The sequence below is a fragment of the Pseudophryne corroboree genome, chromosome 1 (assembly GCF_028390025.1).
Source record: "Pseudophryne corroboree isolate aPseCor3 chromosome 1, aPseCor3.hap2, whole genome shotgun sequence".
In the NCBI taxonomy this organism is placed as follows: Eukaryota; Metazoa; Chordata; class Amphibia; order Anura; family Myobatrachidae; genus Pseudophryne; species Pseudophryne corroboree.
In genome coordinates, this window is record NC_086444.1 from 1,112,701,640 (window position 1) to 1,112,719,850 (window position 18,211).

At 45.6% G+C, this 18,211-nt stretch overlaps 1 protein-coding gene and 1 long non-coding RNA gene across 3 annotated transcripts in view; one reads left to right on the top strand and one right to left on the bottom strand.

Moving 5' to 3' along the window:
- The window catches only part of DTHD1 (death domain containing 1), a 133,500-nt gene that overhangs the window by 86,277 nt on the left and 29,012 nt on the right, over positions 1-18,211 (top strand). The window contains exons 6-8 of the mRNA XM_063922333.1: positions 5,239-5,397; positions 11,078-11,358; positions 12,686-12,903. Of these exons, the coding sequence (XP_063778403.1) occupies positions 5,239-5,397; positions 11,078-11,358; positions 12,686-12,903 (658 nt within the window). The remainder of the gene's footprint in view (positions 1-5,238; positions 5,398-11,077; positions 11,359-12,685; positions 12,904-18,211) is intronic.
- LOC134927613 (uncharacterized) overlaps positions 1-18,211 on the bottom strand; it is a 70,775-nt gene that overhangs the window by 17,973 nt on the left and 34,591 nt on the right. Inside the window, exon 3 of one of the 2 annotated variants that reach the window (XR_010177686.1) lies at positions 11,092-11,180. The exons of the other annotated variant lie outside the window; for it this stretch is intronic. This is a non-coding gene — a long non-coding RNA (uncharacterized LOC134927613). Of the gene's footprint in view, positions 1-11,091; positions 11,181-18,211 lie in introns of those variants that run through there. 2 annotated transcript variants of the gene reach the window in all.

The following is an 18,211-nucleotide window of genomic DNA, read 5'->3' on the forward strand; positions in this document are numbered from 1 at the left end:
TTGCTTCAGCGGCTGAAAGAATTGGAGACAATGCATAAATCTCAAGTCCTATCCGAACTGAATGACACTAGATTAGCTCTTAATGCCTTGTTATTCAAGGACATTAAGAGAGATTACAAACTTTGTAGAAATTGCTTCTTCCAGTAGGGGAACAAACCAGGGAAGTTGCTGGCTAGAGCGGTGCGTTCTCAAAGAGCTACTCTATATATTCAACTGATGAAAGATTCAGATGGAGTCTGCCACACTCTCACGAGAGACATAGCTGACACATTCCATAGCGCTTCCAGTGTGCTGAGGCCTAGAAGCATTGTTGTTATCCTCTCATTCCAAAAAGGCTACTGGACGTGCACGGAGGATGAGGCTGCCAGTGTGCTGAGTGAGGATCATCTATGGACGCATTGTGGACACTGGATGACAAGCTTTTCCTGGGAGTGCAGACTTGGTGGCTCTGCTATATAGATACTCGCTCATATATCTGTAATTCTATACTATTGTGGGGACCTAGTAAGTGAGATACCATCCTGGCATGTAATAGTTACTGTTTTAGTGTACTGTGTGTGTATATTTACAATAAAGGGCATTTGCCACTTTACTAAACTGTTTACCTGAGTGATCTGAGAATCCGTATTTTCTCAATTGGAGAATTACACCAAACTTTATAATCTTCAGGGCCCAATGTCACCTTCAGGGCCCAATGAAACCTAGCTTCCTCCCAGAAACTGGCAACTCAATATCTCAAGGATGCTGGGTTTCCAAAACTATCGGAGGAAGACAGTGCTTGGTTGGATTCTCCTTTCTCCCTCCTAGAGTTAGAGAGTTAACGCTTAAAGAAACACCCTCTGGGAAAAGTCTGTGTCTGAGCGATTTCACAATCTCATATTATAAATTTTTTAAAGATGCTCTCCTACCCAAAATGCTAGCAGCCTTTAATGCTGTTTCCAATGAAGGTGGATTCTCACCTCAGTCTTCGGAAGATTTTATCACAGTAACACCTAAGGAAGGCTAAGACCCGGAACATTGTGCCAGCTACCATCCAATTTCAATTCCTAATACTGATGTTAAGTTGTTTGCAAAACTAATTGCAAACAGACTGAAGCAGCTGCTTCCTGAAGAGATTCACTCAGATCAGGTGGGTTTTGTGCCTGGGACGTAGGCACGAGATAACACAAACAAAACTATTGACTTGATATATTTAACCTCAGTAGGCTCGGGTAGAGTGGTGATGCTGAAAACTGATAGGATTAGCTGGGTTTTCATGGAAGGGGTCCTGAGACATCTGGAGCTTGGCCCTGTCAGCCTTTACCACATTCTTGCTCCCCCACGGCTTGGATAAAAATAAATAGAGCCCTCTCTAAACTGGTTTTGATTAAAAATGGCACTAGACAGGGATGCCCTTTCTCCCCTTTTGTTTTAATTTTTTTGCATGGAGGCCCTGGCTAGCTCCATAAGACTCAATCCAAACATCTCTGGCCTCAAAGTGGGTGGAACAGAATATAAGCTCGCTCTGTTTGTGGATGACTTATTGCCCATCCTGGCAAACCCGACTGTCTCAATCCCCAACCTGATGATTGAATTCCAAAAATGTGGTTCTTTATCTAATTTTAAAATTAACTTTTCAAAGTCAGTGGCAGTGAATGTGTTGGCTCCTTCTCGTTCCTTAAAAGGGCTTTTCCATTTACTTGGCACTCTTCTAGTCTAGTCACCAAGGTACGGTGTCACATTAGATACTAAACTCTCGCATCTCTATGATGATAACTTTAAAAGATTACTTGGAACTATTCCCTCTGAACTCAGGGACTGGGGTAACAAGAGACTCTCTAAACAGTGTTGACTCAGTGTTATCAAAATGAATGTTCTTCCTAGGGTTTTATATTTTTTCAAGACTCTACTGGTCCATATCCCCAAAATCTGGTTCAGAGATCTGCATAATGCAGTCAGAGAATTTGTATGGGGGAGTAAAAGACCATGCTTCCGACATGCCATTCTTTTCTGTCAAAGACATATTGGAGGTCTTCAGCAACCCCACCTTTCAATGTACTATGAAGCTGTTATCCTTAGTAGAATAATGGAATGGTCTAGGATGAGTAATATCAAACAATAGCTGCTTACTGAGAACAAAGCTTTGTCGACAGAAATTACCCATTACCCATGGCGCTCTAAGGCCTCTGCTATTTCCCACCTCACCATCGGCCCTACACTGGTGTGTTGGAATAGACTGAGGAATCTTCAATATGTGTCCTCTAAACATTCCCCTCTGACACCTCTAGTTAATAATCCTGACTTCCCTCCTGGGTTGCAGGTCCGGGGTTCGATGTATGGAAGCTCAATGTGCGCCAGCTAACGTGTCAGCCAGCTGGTTGATGGGGGGAGAGTGTCCCCTTTTCCTGATGACTAAATGGAATCTCCCACCATCGGAGATCTGGAGGTACTTACAAGTGAAGCATTTTGTGCAGGGAAGGGAGCTTTGATGGGCTGCCTCTAGACCCCTGACTCTTTTTGAGAATATGTGCCTGGATTTTTCACTCCAGAGCATTTTCTCTCAAAGTGCTACAGGCTTTCGATTAAACATAGGTTCTCTGACCTTTTTAAATACGCAAGAGACTGGAGACACGATCTCCAGATTGACTAAGCAGACGAAGATTGTAGAAAAAAATTTCAGGCTACATTTGTCAGCTGTATCAGCTACTCAGTGATTGAGACCCAATTTAAAGTTCTGTCACGTTGGTACAGGTGTCCCCTTACACTGGCAAAAATGTTCTCTGGTGTACCAAATACATGCTGGCGACGTAACAGTAAAATGGGCTCCCTACTTGATATCTGGTGGAATTGTTGATCACTTCGTCTTTTTGGAAAATAGTTCTATCCATCTCTAGGTCGATAGTGGGTGCAGAGGTACCTTCCACGCCCATGTTTTGGCTTTTTAAATTTTATCCTGGCTCTCTGGCAACATACAGAAGATCCTTATTAAAGTTCCTTAATAGCGCCGCAAAACCGGTTATCCCAGTCCGCTGGCGGTCTATTACTCCACCTACTATGAAGTATTGGTTTAAAGGCCCTCATTCCGAGTTGTTCGCTCGGTAAAAATCTTCGCATCGCAGCGATTTTTCGCTTAATGCGCATGCGCAATGTCCGCACTGCGACTGCGCCAAGTAAATTTGCTATGCACTTAGTAATTTTACTCACGGCTTTTTCATCGGTCTGGCGATCGTAATGTGATTGACAGGAAATGGGTGTTACTGGGCGGAAACAGGCCGTTTTATGGGCGTGTGGGAAAAAACGCTACCGTTTCCGGAAAAAACGCAGGAGTGGCCGGAGAAACGGAGGAGTGTCTGGGCGAACGCTGGGTGTGTTTGTGACGTCAAACCAGGAACGACAAGCACTGAACTGATCGCAGATGCCGAGTAAGTCTGAAGCTACTCAGAAACTGCTACGAGGTGTGTAATCGCAATATTGCGATTACTTCGTTCGCAATTTTAAGATGCTAAGATTCACTCCCAGTAGGCGGCGGCTTAGCGTGAGCAACTCTGCTAAAATCGCCTTGCGAGCGAACAACTCGGAATGACCTCCAATAGAATTGATATGTACATGTCTATGGAAGAGCTTAGGGTGTCACCAGAAAGGTGTCAGGAGTTTATAGCTACATGATATCCTTGGCTTGTTTTCAAGTCCTCACAATCATACTCATTGAACATGGTCAAAGACTAGAACTTGGGTAACATGCTCTATAACCAGATCTTTACTGTTTGAATATAAGGCTAGGAGGTTTCTCCTCTTGATTTCTTGAGATGAAAACTGGAGTGCTACACAACCCTACCCTATTACCCTTCCTCTCTTGTTTATCTATCTCTTCTTTCTTTTTGCTCTCTTTTGCTTTTCTTACATATATATTGAAGTATATTACTGTCTAGGCAGAACTAACCAATTGGTTATATATGGTGACCAAAGTATGCAAGATAATGAACCAATTGCATATGTTTGCTTTATATACCTCTGTTCATTGTCTTCTGATTGTGGTCCTTGTTCTGTATTATCAATTATTGTCTGCTTTTACTTCTGTATGCCAAAAATCAATAAACATATGTTGGGGGAAAAAAAACACAAAAACAACACTAAAATAGCATATTATAATAATCAGTGGTGGTTTTAGGTGCGGGCTAGCAAGGTGGCCACCTGGGACGCTATGGCCTGAGGGCACGGCCGTCACCCAGGCAGCTCTATCTGATTTACGCGTGGCTCCCCGCTGCCCACACTACACTGGCTGCCTCCCACCTCCTGGCCCCTGCTGACCGCTTCTCACTTGCCATTACTGACTTCTAGGAGCTTTGAGAGGACTAAGGGGTCTATTTACTAAGCCGTGGATGGAGATAAAGTACCAGTCAACCAGTACCTAACTGTCATTTTTTAAACACAGCCTGTGACATAACAGAAGCTAATTGGCTGGTAATTTATCTCCATCCACTTTATCTCCATCCAAGGCTTAGTAAATAGACCCCTAAGTATGATGCAGCTGCGGGACTCCAGGGACAGCAAAGGAGAGGAGGCGGCTTGATATGGGACCTAGTGCTTCGTAGGAAGCTGGGGGACCTACTGCTGCATCTGGAGAGCTGGTGAGTGATGGTGACACAGTCAGAGACACATACACTCACTCTCTCTCAAGGGCTCTACCTGACATGTGTATAAGAGGCTCTACCTGGTGCAATGTGTATATAACTCCATCTGGCACAATGTGTATAAGGAGCTCTACCTCACACAATATGTATAAGGGGCTCTACCTGGTGTAATGTGTATAAGGGGCTCTACCTGGCATAATGTGTATAAGGGGATCTACCTGGCGTAATGTGTATAAGGGGCTCTACTCTACTGTGGTTCAAAATTTCATGATATGTAAAGAGATCAGATGATAATGATTGTTGCGCCACACACCATTCACGACTCACCAAATTAGCACATTAGATTAGAACACTAATAGACATTTCAAACCCATTGTATATATATTTAGAAAATTCTTATAAGATACCCACTTTCCCCCCAATTACTTTTGTTTCGTTGTATATGCTGAGATGGGTATACAAACTACATGCCTAGAAGATCTAATGTTCATAAAGATTATTTTTGGCTTAAAAATGCTATTCAAATTATTTTAAATACCATCATTTTAATATGAGCTGCATATGCAAGATATTGTTTATTTGTAGAGGACTTAGTAAGATCCATCAATACCTTATGTTTATATGACAGAGCTGTGAGTGCCTCAGTCAGGAAGCATGGGACTAATCCTAGTGAATTACTGAAATTGCTGGCATTAAAGGAAGATCACTGGATTATATTAGATGACATTGTGGTGAAAAACACACAGACCGGAATTGTCTCATTTGAAATAAATGAACATATACAAAGGTAAGGATCTGAGCATATTTAAGTTAAGTTAACAGTTTTACGTTTTATTATTCAGTATATTAGAGATTGCACTATGTAAGCCTTATTGCACTTTGGCCCTCATTCCGAGTTGTTCGCTCGCTAGCTGCTTTTAGCAGCCGTGCAAATGTTAAGCCGCCGCCCTCTGGGAGTGTATCTTAGCTTAGCAGAAGTGCAAACGTAAGGATCGCAGAGCGGCTACAAAATAATTTTGTGCAGCTTCTGAGTAGCTACAGACCTACTCCTAGCTTGCGATCACTACAGACTATTTAGTTCCTGTTCTGACGTCACGAACACACCCTGCGTTTGGCCAGCCACACCTACATTACCCCAGGCATGCATGCATTTGTATCTGATACGCCTGCGTTTTTCCACACACTTCCCGAAAACGGTCAGTTACCACCCAGAAACACCCACTTCCTGTAAATCACTCTGCGGCCAGCAGTGCAACTGAAAAGCGTCGCTAGTCCTTGTGTGAAACTGCATCGGCTGTTGTGAAAGTACGTCGCGCGTGCGCATTGCGCCCCATACGCATGCGCAGAAGTGCTGTTTTTTGCCTGATGGGTGTGCTGCGAACAAAAGCAGCTAGTGATCAACTCGGAATGAGGGCCTATATTACAAGTCAGCCAAGTGGTTTTAAGTGCCAGGCTTGGTCAATGTGATGTGCAACTGTTGTTCAGTAATGCTACTGTATAACCTTTTTTAACATCCTTTATGGTTAATGAGGCTCGTTCTATGTCTTATGCATCCGCAGTTTATTAGCTTGTGCTAAAGTGTGATTCCGCTTGTGAACTGTATGTCAATCATCTATGTGTCTCCATGTGGAGTGACACCCCACGTACTTTTTTCCATCTGCGGTCGCAACCATCATCATCATCATGTGTCTGGACTTGCACCTACTCCATGCTAGGTGAAAAAGATCCATCTGAAACAAGTGTATCTACATACTACTGAAGTTGGCTTGCATACCCATAACACGTCCACTAGATGGACCAGTTCTGTGTGTCTGCATGGTCGCCCAAAAATGTCCATTTTAAGATACCAAGTTTTTAATAGTTATTGTTTTTTTCATTATTTTATTGCCTAAATATTTGAATATATATATATATATATATATATATATATATATCCATATATATATATCCATATATATATATATATATATATATATATATATATATATACACATATACATATACACACTAGGTGATTCATCGCGCCCTACGGGCGCTCTTCACACCGTCGTAAGGGGCTACGCCTCTGTGGGCTGAGGGATGGTGGAGGGGGCAGGAGGTGTTGGGCTTGTTGGAGTTGTGGGTGTGTGTGGCAGGGGGATTGGGGAGGGTATGTCCGAGGCTGCCATAGGTGATGGAGTTCCACATGGGGTGTGTGGGTGGATGGTGAAGGGTAGGGGGGGCTTTGTAGTGTTCATGGGAGGGGTGGAGAGTACGGTAGGGGGAGGTTGATGGTTTTGTTGAGGTTTCATGTGAGCTGCAGGGGTGGTGTATTAGCATAAGCTGTGTGCCAAGGTGGGGAAGGGGAGGGGGGGGCGCTGCTGCTGGCTCGTATATAAGCCACATATATTATTGTCTGGTTGATGGTGGTGAGGGCTGCGGGTGGTTGGGGAGGGTGTTGGTTGAAGGTTGCGCTGGGTGATGCGGGAGTGGCGAGAGGCCTGTCACCCGTAAGTGGAGTGGGTTTGGTGTGAAAGCTGTGTTGTGGCTAGGCTGGTTGTGTGTAGGTGTGGTGTAAAATTTTTGTGTTAAAGATGGTGTGTACTGTAGGTGGATTGTTAAAGGGGCATTAATAAATGGTGTAGGGTAATGGAAGTGGTGTGTGATGATTGTCAAAGGTTTTGTGGAAGTTAGGTTTGAAGAGGGTGCATTGTGTGTCACAGGTGGTAGATAGGTGGAGGTAGGTGGGGGATGAGTAGGTGCGGTTTGATTAGGGGCATGGTGTGTATGTTGATCTGCTTGGTTGGTGATGTAATGGGGTGGGTAGGGTGTTGAAAGTGTTGTGGATGGTGTCCTGGTGATTTGCAGGGGTAGGGGGATAGGGGTGGTGAGGGAAATTTGGTGTGGGGTGTGGATGTGCAGGGGTGGGCAGGGGTGTGTCTGTGTTCTGTTGTGTGTAGATGTTGTGTAGTAGGGGTGAGTGGTTATGGGTGGTTGAGGTTTACATGTGTTTTGTGTGATGTATTAGAAGGGTATTGTAAGGTGTGCTATGGTGAATGGTGGTGTGTGTGGGTGAGTGTTGTGTGGAGATAGTGAAAGTTGTTTTGTTGTAAATGGGTTGTTTGAGTGGTGGTGTATTTGTGAAGGTTGGTTTGGAAATAAGGTGTTACTGTGTTTGAGGGGTGGGCTTGTGAGGTGTTGTTGGAGAGGCATGTGCATGGTTGTTGGGGGTGTGGTGTTGGTTGGAGGGCTTGTGCTAAGGTGTGTATGTGGGATGTAAATGTTGGTTGTGACACGTAGTGTTGAAAGTTGGTGGGGAAGGATTGTGCATGTGTTGTGTGTGTGGTTTGAGAAGGGGATATGTGGATGTGATTGTAGAGTTGGGGTCTAAAATGGCTTATGTAGCTGTTGTGAGTGGTGGTGGGTGTCCTGTATGTAATATGTGTGGGTTGTTAAAGGGCCTTTAGGAAATGGTACTGGGTAATGGAAGTGGTGTGTGATAATTGGGAAATGTTTTGTGGAAGGTAGGTTTGCAGAGGGTACATTGTGTGGCAGAGGTAGTATATCGGTGGAGGTAGTTGGGGGATGGTTAGGTTTGAGTAGGGGCATGGTGTGTATGTCTTTGTGGTTGGTTGGTGATGTAATGGAGTGGGCAGGGTGTAGAACGTGTTGTGGATGGTGTCCAGTTGATATACAGGGGTGGGGGGTAGTGGTAGGGGAGGGAAAGCTGGTATGGGTTGTGGATGTGCGGGTGTGGTCAGGGGTGTGTATGTGTACTGGTGTGTGTAGATGTTTTTTTCGTAGGGGTGAGTGGTTATGTGTGGTTGAGGTGTACGTGTGTTGTGAGTGTGTTATGTGTTGGGTATTGTAAGGTGTGCTATGGTCACTGGTGGTGTTTGTGGGTGAGTGTTGTGTAGAGATATTGAAAGTTGTGTTATTGTAAATGGGATGTTGGAGTGGTGGTGTATGTGTGAAGGTTGGTTTTGAAATAAGGTGTTAGTGTGTTTGAGGGTTGTACTTGTGAGGTGTTGTTGGAGAGGCATATGCATGGTTGTTGGGGGTGTGGTTTTGGGTGGATGAGTTGTCTTAAGGGTTGGATGTGGGATGTAAATGTTGGTTGTGACACGTAGTGTGTTTAGATGGAGGGGAGGGTTGTGCCTGTGTTGTGTGTCTGGTTTAAGAAGGGGATATGTGGATGTTATGGTAGAGTTGGAGTGTAAAATGCCTTATGTAGCTGTTGTCAGTGGTGGTGGGTGTCCTGTGTGGAGGATGATAATGTTAGAGAGGAAATGGTAGTAGAGTGAGTGAGTGAGTGAGTGAGTGAGTGAGTGAATGTGTGTTGCCGTGTGCAAGGTTTGGTACCGGTATCCCCCGTGAGGGCAAAGGCGGTAGTTAGTGCATGTACACAGCACAGCCATCCGCAGTTTGCTGGGTTTGGTCAACAGGAGTGTTGGTACTCCTGTGTGTAGCGGGACATATATATGAGGGTTGTGATGATGTGGCTGCCTGTCTAACGTAGGTAGGTGTATTAGGGGTAGGGTCATCGTTGTGATGCGTGTAGGTGGTTGGTGGGTTGTGCTAGGGTGTGTGCAGGGTGAAGAAAGTGGTGGTGATTTTGGAGTGGTGGTAGGGCGTGTGAAGTTGATGTTGTGGAGGGGGGGTGAAAATGTGTATGTTGTCAATGTGTTAGTGTGTAGGGTAAAGGTGTAGTGTTGTGGAGTTTGTGTGCTTGTGATGGCTAAAGATAATGTGTGTTGAGGGTGAGTGTGGACGTGGTATGTGTTGTATTTAGTGGATGCTGCATGGTGGAGGGGGTGAAGGATCAATGTGTGTTTTGTTTGTGTGCTGGGAAAGGTCTATGGGAAAGGGCTATGTAGATTGTGCATGGTGTATAGAAAAATGTGTGATTGGAGTGGTGAGTACAGTGAGTTTGGAGGGTGGATGTGGTGTGGGGACTGTATAACTTGGTGTAGTGGTGAGGGGTTATGAGGTGTTACAGTTGTATGTGTGTGTTTGTGAGACTTGTTGTAAGGTGGCATAGGTGTTGGTGTTTTTTAGAGTGTGTTGTGTCTTCCCCCCCTCTCTAAGCCATTCCACTCCCCCCCCCCTTCCAGCACAATAGCAGCCATTAAGTAATCGAACCCCCCCCTCCACCAGCACTACCACGATGACCAATATCAGCTTTACTTCCAATTCCCCCCCCCTTCCAGCACAATAGCAGCCATTAAGTAATAGAACCCTCCCCCCCCCACACACACACACACCACCACCACCACCACCACCACCACCAATATCAGCTTTACTCCCAAACTGGGGTGCGGGGTGCGTTCGCTACTGCTGGCTGCTATACTGATGGTGGTGGGTGCGGGGGGTGGATTTGTGCGGGGTGATGCTGGAGTTGGGACAGGGCTGGCGGGCGCAGGCAGAATGGTGCGGGTTACGGAGGTAAGGGAAGCGCAGGTACCGTGGTAGTGAGGGAGGCTGGTGTGTCGCGGCTCCGTGAGACAGGGTGTGCAGCGGTAGTGGGGAGGGGAGGAGAGTTATGTGCAATGCTATGGTCCGGCGGAAGACAGCTGCGGGTAACGGGGCTGGGGAAGGCCGGAGGGAGCTGGTGTGGTAGGCTCCTGTCGGCTGTCTTGTGACAGCGTAAATCGGAGCTGGCGTGGTAGTGAGGGAGCCAGGCTGTGCGGTTTGGTCTGGCTCCGTGAGTGAGTGTGTGTGCAGCGGTAGTGGGGAGCGATGTGTGGAGGCCGTGTAGCCGTGAGTGTATGTCCGCGGTCCGCGGCGCGGCTGCACTGTAAGAGATGGAGGGGGGGGCGGCCTAGCGGCGGACTGGGTAGCGGCTGTGTGTGGCGCCGTGGAGGGTAAGGTGGGTGTAGTAGGTGGTGGTGGGTGTTTGCAGGGGAGGGCTGTGTGGGTCTCCTTGCTTACCTGGCAGTGTGGTGTGTCTGGCTAGTGGTCTGTTCTGCTAGTGTGCTGACACTGGGACAGGGCAGGGTCTGTGACTCCACCGAGGTGTGCTGACACTGGTACAGGGCAGGGTCTGTGACTCCACCCAGACACAGAGTCACAGGGCTAATATATAGGAGATGTATGTATGTATGTATGTATGTATGTATGTATGTATGTATGTATATATATATATATATATATATATATATAGTCTATGATGACTTTATTAACAACAATGCATTCTCATAAGCGCAGATATCATTTTTAAGCTGTAGATTAAAACGTCCTATTGTTAGACATATGAAATAAACACATTTGCATTTGTATTCAATGTTAATCTCCTCAGTAGTAAGCGATGACCAGCTTCTAACATGTGACTCTCATGTCACCAGGAGCAAAAACTATGAATAAATGCAATCAAAAACCTTTTGATTATAAATAAAACTTTATAATACTATACATGAGATTTTTTTTAGATTTACAAGAATAAGAGTATTATTATAATGTCATTATTTCCAACTCTTTTCATTTAACAGCTTTATCATCGTTCGTCTGTCTTCCACCATGGACAATGTATATTTGATTAGCTTTATTCAGAGTTTGGAAAATGCTTTACGTAGTTCAATGGTCAATGTGGTGCTGCACAGGAAGAAAGAGAACTTAGAGAAAGTTATTATTAAACTGGTTCCTTCCAAAGAACTAAACTGGGAGATCTCTGCCCTGGTGGAGTCAGGATATACTGAGCCTTCTGAACCAATTGTTCTTCAAGAAGGGGACCAAATTCATTGTCATTTCTATGGAAACATAGCAGCGTCAGGTGAACCAGATTTTTACATTTTCTATTACAGTATGTAGCAATACAACAAAATACATCTCATTGCACTCAACACATTGGGAGGGAGGTGTATCAAACCTATGAGAGAAATAAAGTGGAGAAAGATAAAGTACCAACAAATTAGCTTTTAAGTATCATTTTTCAAAGATAGGGGTCTATGTACTAAGCATTGGGGAGAGATAAAGTTTGAGAGACATAAAGTACCAACCAATCAGCTCCTAACTACCATGTTACAGGCTGTGTTTTAAAAATGACAGGAGCTACTGTAGTTGGTTGGTACAGTTTTTCACTCCACTTCCTCTCTTCTAAAGCTTAGTAAATAGACCCCACAGTCTGTAAAATGTCAGTTATAAGCTGATTGATTGGTACTTTATCTAGTTCAGGGTGGGCATGTCAACTGATACGTGGACTCTGCACTGTTGGACATAAGAGTAAATATGTGTTTGGACTCTTTGGAGCTGTGCCTCCGGCACCTAGTGTAGGCGCAGGTTCTTACTGATATGATGACCATTAGCAAACCTGGAGCTCACATATTGTGTGTGTGAGTTGGGGGAGTTTGGGGCAAACCACTAGATATCTACAGTCCTTTACGTGGATGATTATGGATGAATATGGCATACAGTTTGGAAACAACACACACCCAAGTTCTGTTCATCTCTGCACCAGAAATTGCTGAAATGTATACATTTAATTATAACAATATAAACCAAAAATAAATAAATATTAGAACTGCTTTGTTTCACTCATTGAAGGTTGAGCACAACTGCATATTTTTTCAAAAGTATATCACACACACTTACTTTGAGTTGAAGAAAAATTAACCTTGTTAGCATCACTAGTGGTCTGTTTTCCTGCCACATAAACCATTTATGGTGAACCATCGATGGTTTTCACAACTCAATGGCCACCATTAGCAGGTGCTGGTAGGGCAAAGGGCAAAAAAAAAAAATGGGAACGGGGCTTAATGGACTGCCAGTGGGGAGGGGCTAACCTTCATGCCCGGGGGAAAAATAAACTATTCAATTCCACTCAAAACCATTGACCATCAGTAGGTGTTTGGCAACTATCATTGGTCGATGGCCATCCCTACCTATTCAAGTGGGTTTAATAAAGGTAAGGAGCTCTATTTGTACTTATACTGTAATTAGAGTAGAGTAGTGTATATAGTCAATGTCCAGCCTAGCCATGTATGATGCAGAACATTTATTGTTATCTGTTATCCAAAGCACACAGACCCACACTCTACAAAAATGTGTCCTACAGGTATGTTATAATGCTATCAGTATTTTTGTTGTTTACTAACTTCCAGATGGCAAACTCACATTTCATTCCCAAAGAATGCAGAATCTATCTCTAGATCTCAGAGTTGTTGATGAGTTTGGAAATTATAGCTCTCCACATTATAAGGGGACAGTCGCGTTCTACAAATTATCCAAAGAGGACATCACAGAAAGTTACAAAACCGGGCTGGCCATTGATTTACAGCAAAGGACTCCAGTATGCAAACTTCCGTTATCTCTACCAAAGGTAACAGTTGTCCTGTTAGTTTTAGTTGAACACTCTGTGTACTGTATTTTGTGTAGTTTAAACTTGTGAGTTTGGTTAATTATCTCCTAGTATTACTTCTGGAACTTTTGCAGGGTATTATTATAGTACTTTATACTAAATAAATATATAGCCTACTCTCACAGAGTGACCGGGGAGTTCCTGGAAATCAGGTTGTGCTCCCAGACCCGGGGAAAGATGTGCAAGTCTCCCACAACCCCATCCAGAGCTGGCCGCACCCCCCTCCCCTTAGCCGCCCACTTGCAGAGCACAATTGGGTGGTCCAGGAGGACCAATTAAGTGATTTGTGATGATTCTCGTCATCATATCCCCGCTATACAAAGCCTATTTTCTCTCCACTTTATAGCGGGGGGGGGGGGGGGGGGGCGGAGCGATGATGATCGTGCCACCATGCCCTCTGCACAGCCGTCATGCACCCTATGCACTGACCTGGCTGCCTCCTCCCTGTGTAGGGGGCAGCAAAGTTGACAAGTAAGGTGCACTGCTGGGGCACTTATAGTGAGACAAATATGCTACATTTAAAAAAAATACATTTCTTTTTTCTGCTCTGAATAGACAGTAACAATGCTGCGCATAGCAACATGGAGTTCTTGCAAGATTTGGCTTCATTTATGATACTGTATCTTGTATTTTCATTAACATTCATCTTCTATAGCAAATTCTTACATACTATACAGTAGTAGGTGTGTGGTGTGTAGGTCTGCCCCAGATTACAATCAGTTGTGTGTACAGTATATGTGTGAGTGTCTCAGAGTGTGATAGAAACTCTGAGGACTCCATTACAAGCGCAGCACCATCTTGTTTCCATAAAGTGTAATAAGATCATGTAAGCAATGCTCAGTGAGGGCATATCAATGGAATCGTTGGCTATGCTGAGTTGGCCAAAAATATAAATATGCATGAATCTTTTTGCACAGACCTGCGCATTGATAATGATGACAACTATCAAGCCAAGAATCCTCTCACAAAGTTGCATAACACTTGGCATACTGGTGAATGTACACATTCAAGACCCTATTCAGCATGGATCTCAAAATTGAGAAAACGCAATTTGTCTGATTATCAAATGTCCAAACCGCATTGTGCAAATCGCATTGTGCATTCACACCCACGATTTGCTATTATTTCTGCGAACACATTGTGCTTCGATGCAATTGCATTTTGATTGATAGGAAGCCAGCGTTTAGGGGAGGAAATATGGCATTTTGTGGGTGTGTTTGTAAAAACGCAGGCGTGGCAAGGCGTTTTTCGGGTGGGTCTCAGCAATGACCACTTCCAGCCTGTTGTGTATGCAAAATTGTGGATGACTTTGCCTGGTGCAGATGGAAAAACTTTTCGATGTTCCTGTATTTGCGTATGGTTATCCGATCACATCGTGTATTGCGGTACGATCGCAATTTCTGCAATGTGTGTTTTTCCTTTATTTCTGGCCGGCAACTATTTGATCGCATCAAACGCTTTTTAGCAAGTAAATTATGGCCAACTTGTGTTGAACTCTGCATAAACCCCTACATATTGTTACAACTGTGGAATCTTCTTTCCAAGGAGGCTTCAGAGATCTTCTTGGCAGTGACCCCTGTACACCCCAGATTAAGACTCGTAGAACACACCAGCAGGTCTTCTAGCCTATAATAGCCGCTTTTACCATAAGGCGTGATGTGCCTACCGATACTGGGATACCACCAGGACTTACGCCACTGGTGGTAGTACGAGCTGAACCCTGAGTGAACTGAATCAATGCCGACAGGAAGATGAACCCAAAAGAGGAAGGAAGTAGCACAAAGACAAAGAAAATAAGAATTTACTCACCGGTAATTCTATTTCTCGTAGTCCGTAGTGGATGCTGGGAACTCCGTAAGGACCATGGGGAATAGACGGGCTCCGCAGGAGACTGGGCACTCTAAGAAAGAATTAGGACTACTGGTGTGCACTGGCTCCTCCCTCTATGCCCCTCCTCCAGACCTCAGTTAGGGAAACTGTGCCCGGAAGAGCTGACACTACAAGGAAAGGATTTGGAATCCCGGGTAAGACTCATACCAGCCACACCAATCACACCGTACAACTCGTGATAACTATACCCAGTTAACAGTATGAATAACAACTGAGCCTCACTGAACAGATGGCTCATAACAATAACCCTTTAGTTAAGCAATAACTATATACAAGTATTGCAGACAATCCGCACTTGGGACAGGCGCCCAGCATCCACTACGGACTACGAGAAATAGAATTACCGGTGAGTAAATTCTTATTTTCTCTGACGTCCTAGTGGATGCTGGGAACTCCGTAAGGACCATGGGGATTATACCAAAGCTCCCAAACGGGCGGGAGAGTGCGGATGACTCTGCAGCACCGAATGAGCAAACTCAAGGTCCTCCTCAGCCAGGGTATCAAACTTGTAGAATTTTGCAAACGTGTTTGATCCCGCCCAGGTAGCAGCTCAGCAAAGTTGTAAAGCCGAGACCCCTCGGGCAGCCGCCCAAGAAGAGCCCACCTTCCTCGTAGAATGGGCTTTTACTGATTTAGGATGCGGCAGTCCAGCCGCAGAATGTGCAAGTTGAATCGTGGAGCAGATCCAGCGAGCAATAGTCTGCTTAGAAGCAGGAGCACCCAGCTTGTTGGGTGCATGCAGGATAAACAGCGAGTCAGTCTTTCTGACTCTAGCCATCCTGGAAACATAGATTTTCAGGGCTCGGACTACGTCTAGCAACTTGGAAGCCTCCAAGTCCCGAGTAGCCGCAGGCACCACAATAGGTTGGTTCAAATGAAACGCTGATACCACCTTAGGGAGAAATTGGGGACGAGTCCTCAATTCTGCTCTGTCCATATGGAAGATCAGATAGGAGCTTTCACAGGACAAAGCCGCCAATTCTGACACCCGCCTAGCCGAAGCCAAGGCCAAAAGCATGACCACTTTCCACGTGAGATATTTTAATTCCACGGTCTGAAGTGGCTCAAACCAATGTGATTTTAGGAAATCCAACACAACGTTGAGATCCCAAGGTGCCACTGGGGGCACAAAAGGGGGCTGAATGTGCAGCACTCCCTTAACAAACGTCTGAACTGTAGGCAGTGAAGCCAGTTCTTTTTTAAAGAAAATAGACAGGGCCGAAATCTGGACTTTAATGGATCCCAAATTTAGGCCCATAGTCACTCCTGACTGTAGGAAGTGCAGAAATCGACCCAGCTGAAATTCTTCTGTGGGGGCCTTCATAGTCTCACACCAAGCAACATATTTTCGCCATATGCGGTGATAATGTTTTGCTGTCACATCCTTCCTAGCTTTTATCAGCGTAGGAATGACTTCAACCGGAATGCCCTTTTCCATCAAGATCCGGCGTTCAACCGCCATGCCGTCAAACGCAGCCGCGATAAGTCTTGGAACAGACAGGGCCCCTGCTGTAGCAGGTCCTGTCTGAGAGGCAGAGGCCAAGGGTCCTCTGAGATCATTTCTTGTAGTTCCGGGTACCAAGACCTTCTTGGCCAATCCGGAACGATTAGTATAGTTCTTACTCCTCTCTTTCTTATTATCCTCAGCACCTTTGGTATGAGAGGAAGAGGAGGGAACACATAAACCGACTGGTACACCCACGGTGTCACTAGAGCGTCCACAGCTATCGCCTGAGGGTCCCTTGACCTGGCGCAATATCTTTTTAGCTTTTTGTTGAGGCGGGACGCCATGATGTCCACCTGTGGCCTTTCCCAACGATTTACAATCAGCTGGAAGACTTCTGGATGAAGTCCCAACTCTCCCGGGTGGAGTTCGTGCCTGCTGAGGAAGTCTGCTTCCCAGTTGTCCACTCCCGGAATGAACACTGCTGACAGTGCTATCACGTGATTTTCCGCCCATCGGAGAATCCTTGTGGCTTCTGCCATCGCCATCCTGCTTCTTGTGCCGCCCTGTCGGTTTACATGGGCGACCGCCGTGATGTTGTCTGACTGAATCAGCACCGGCTGGTTTTGAAGCAGGGGTTTTGCCTGACTTAGGGCATTGTAAATGGCCCTTAGTTCCAGAATATTTATGTGTAGGGAAGCCTCCTGACTCGACCATTGTCCTTGGAAGTTTCTTCCCTGAGTGACTGCCCCCCAACCTCGGAGGCTTGCATCCGTGGTCACCAGGACCCAGTCCTGTATGCCGAATCTGCGGCCCTCGAGAAGATGAGCACTCTGCAGCCACCACAGCAGAGACACCCTGGCCCTCGGGGACAGGGTGATCAGGCGATGCATCTGAAGATGCGATCCGGACCACTTGTCTAACAGATCCCACTGAAAGATCCTTGCATGGAACCTGCCGAATGGAATTGCCTCGTAAGAAGCTACCATCTTTCCCGGGACTCGCGTGCAGTGATGCACCGACACCTGTTTTGGTTTCAGGAGGTCTCTGACCAGAGATGACAACTCTTTGGCCTTCTCCTCCGGGAGAAACACCTTCTTCTGTTCTGTGTCCAGAATCATACCCAGGAACAGCAGACGCGTCGTAGGAACCAGCTGCGACTTTGGAATATTCAGAATCCAGCCGTGCTGTTGTAGCACTTCCTGAGATAGTGCTACTCCGACCAACAACTGCTCCCTGGACCTCGCCTTTATAAGGAGATCGTCCAAGTACGGGATAATTATAACTCCCTTCTTCGAAGGAGTATCATCATTTCGGCCATTACTTTGGTAAATACTCTCGGTGCCGTGGACAGACCAAACGGCAACGTCTGGAATTGGTAATGGCAGTCCTGTACCACAAAACGGAGGTACACCTGGTGAGGTGGGTAAATGGGGATATGTATGTAAGCATCCTTGATGTCCAGTGATACCATGTAATCCCCCTCTTCCAGGCTTGCAATAACCGCCCTGAGCGATTCCATTTTGAACTTGAACTTCCTTATATAAGTGTTCAAGGATTTCAAATTTAGAATGGGTCTCACCGAACCGTCTGGTTTCGGTACCACAAACATTGTGGAATAGTAACCCGTCCCTGTTGAAGGAGGGGAACTTTTATTATCACCTGCTGGAGGTACAGCTTGTGAATTGCCGCCAGCACTACCTCCCTGTCCTGGGGAGTAGCTGGCAAGGCTGATTTGAGGTAACGGCGAGGGGGAGACGTCTCGAATTCCAGCTTGTATCGCTGAGATACCACTTGTAGAACCCAGGGATCCACCTGTGAGCGAACCCACCGGTCACTGAAGTTCCGGAGACGGGCCCCCACCGCACCTGGCTCCACCAATGGAGCCCCAGCGTCATGCGGTGGATTTAGTGGAAGCAGGGGAGGACTTTTGTT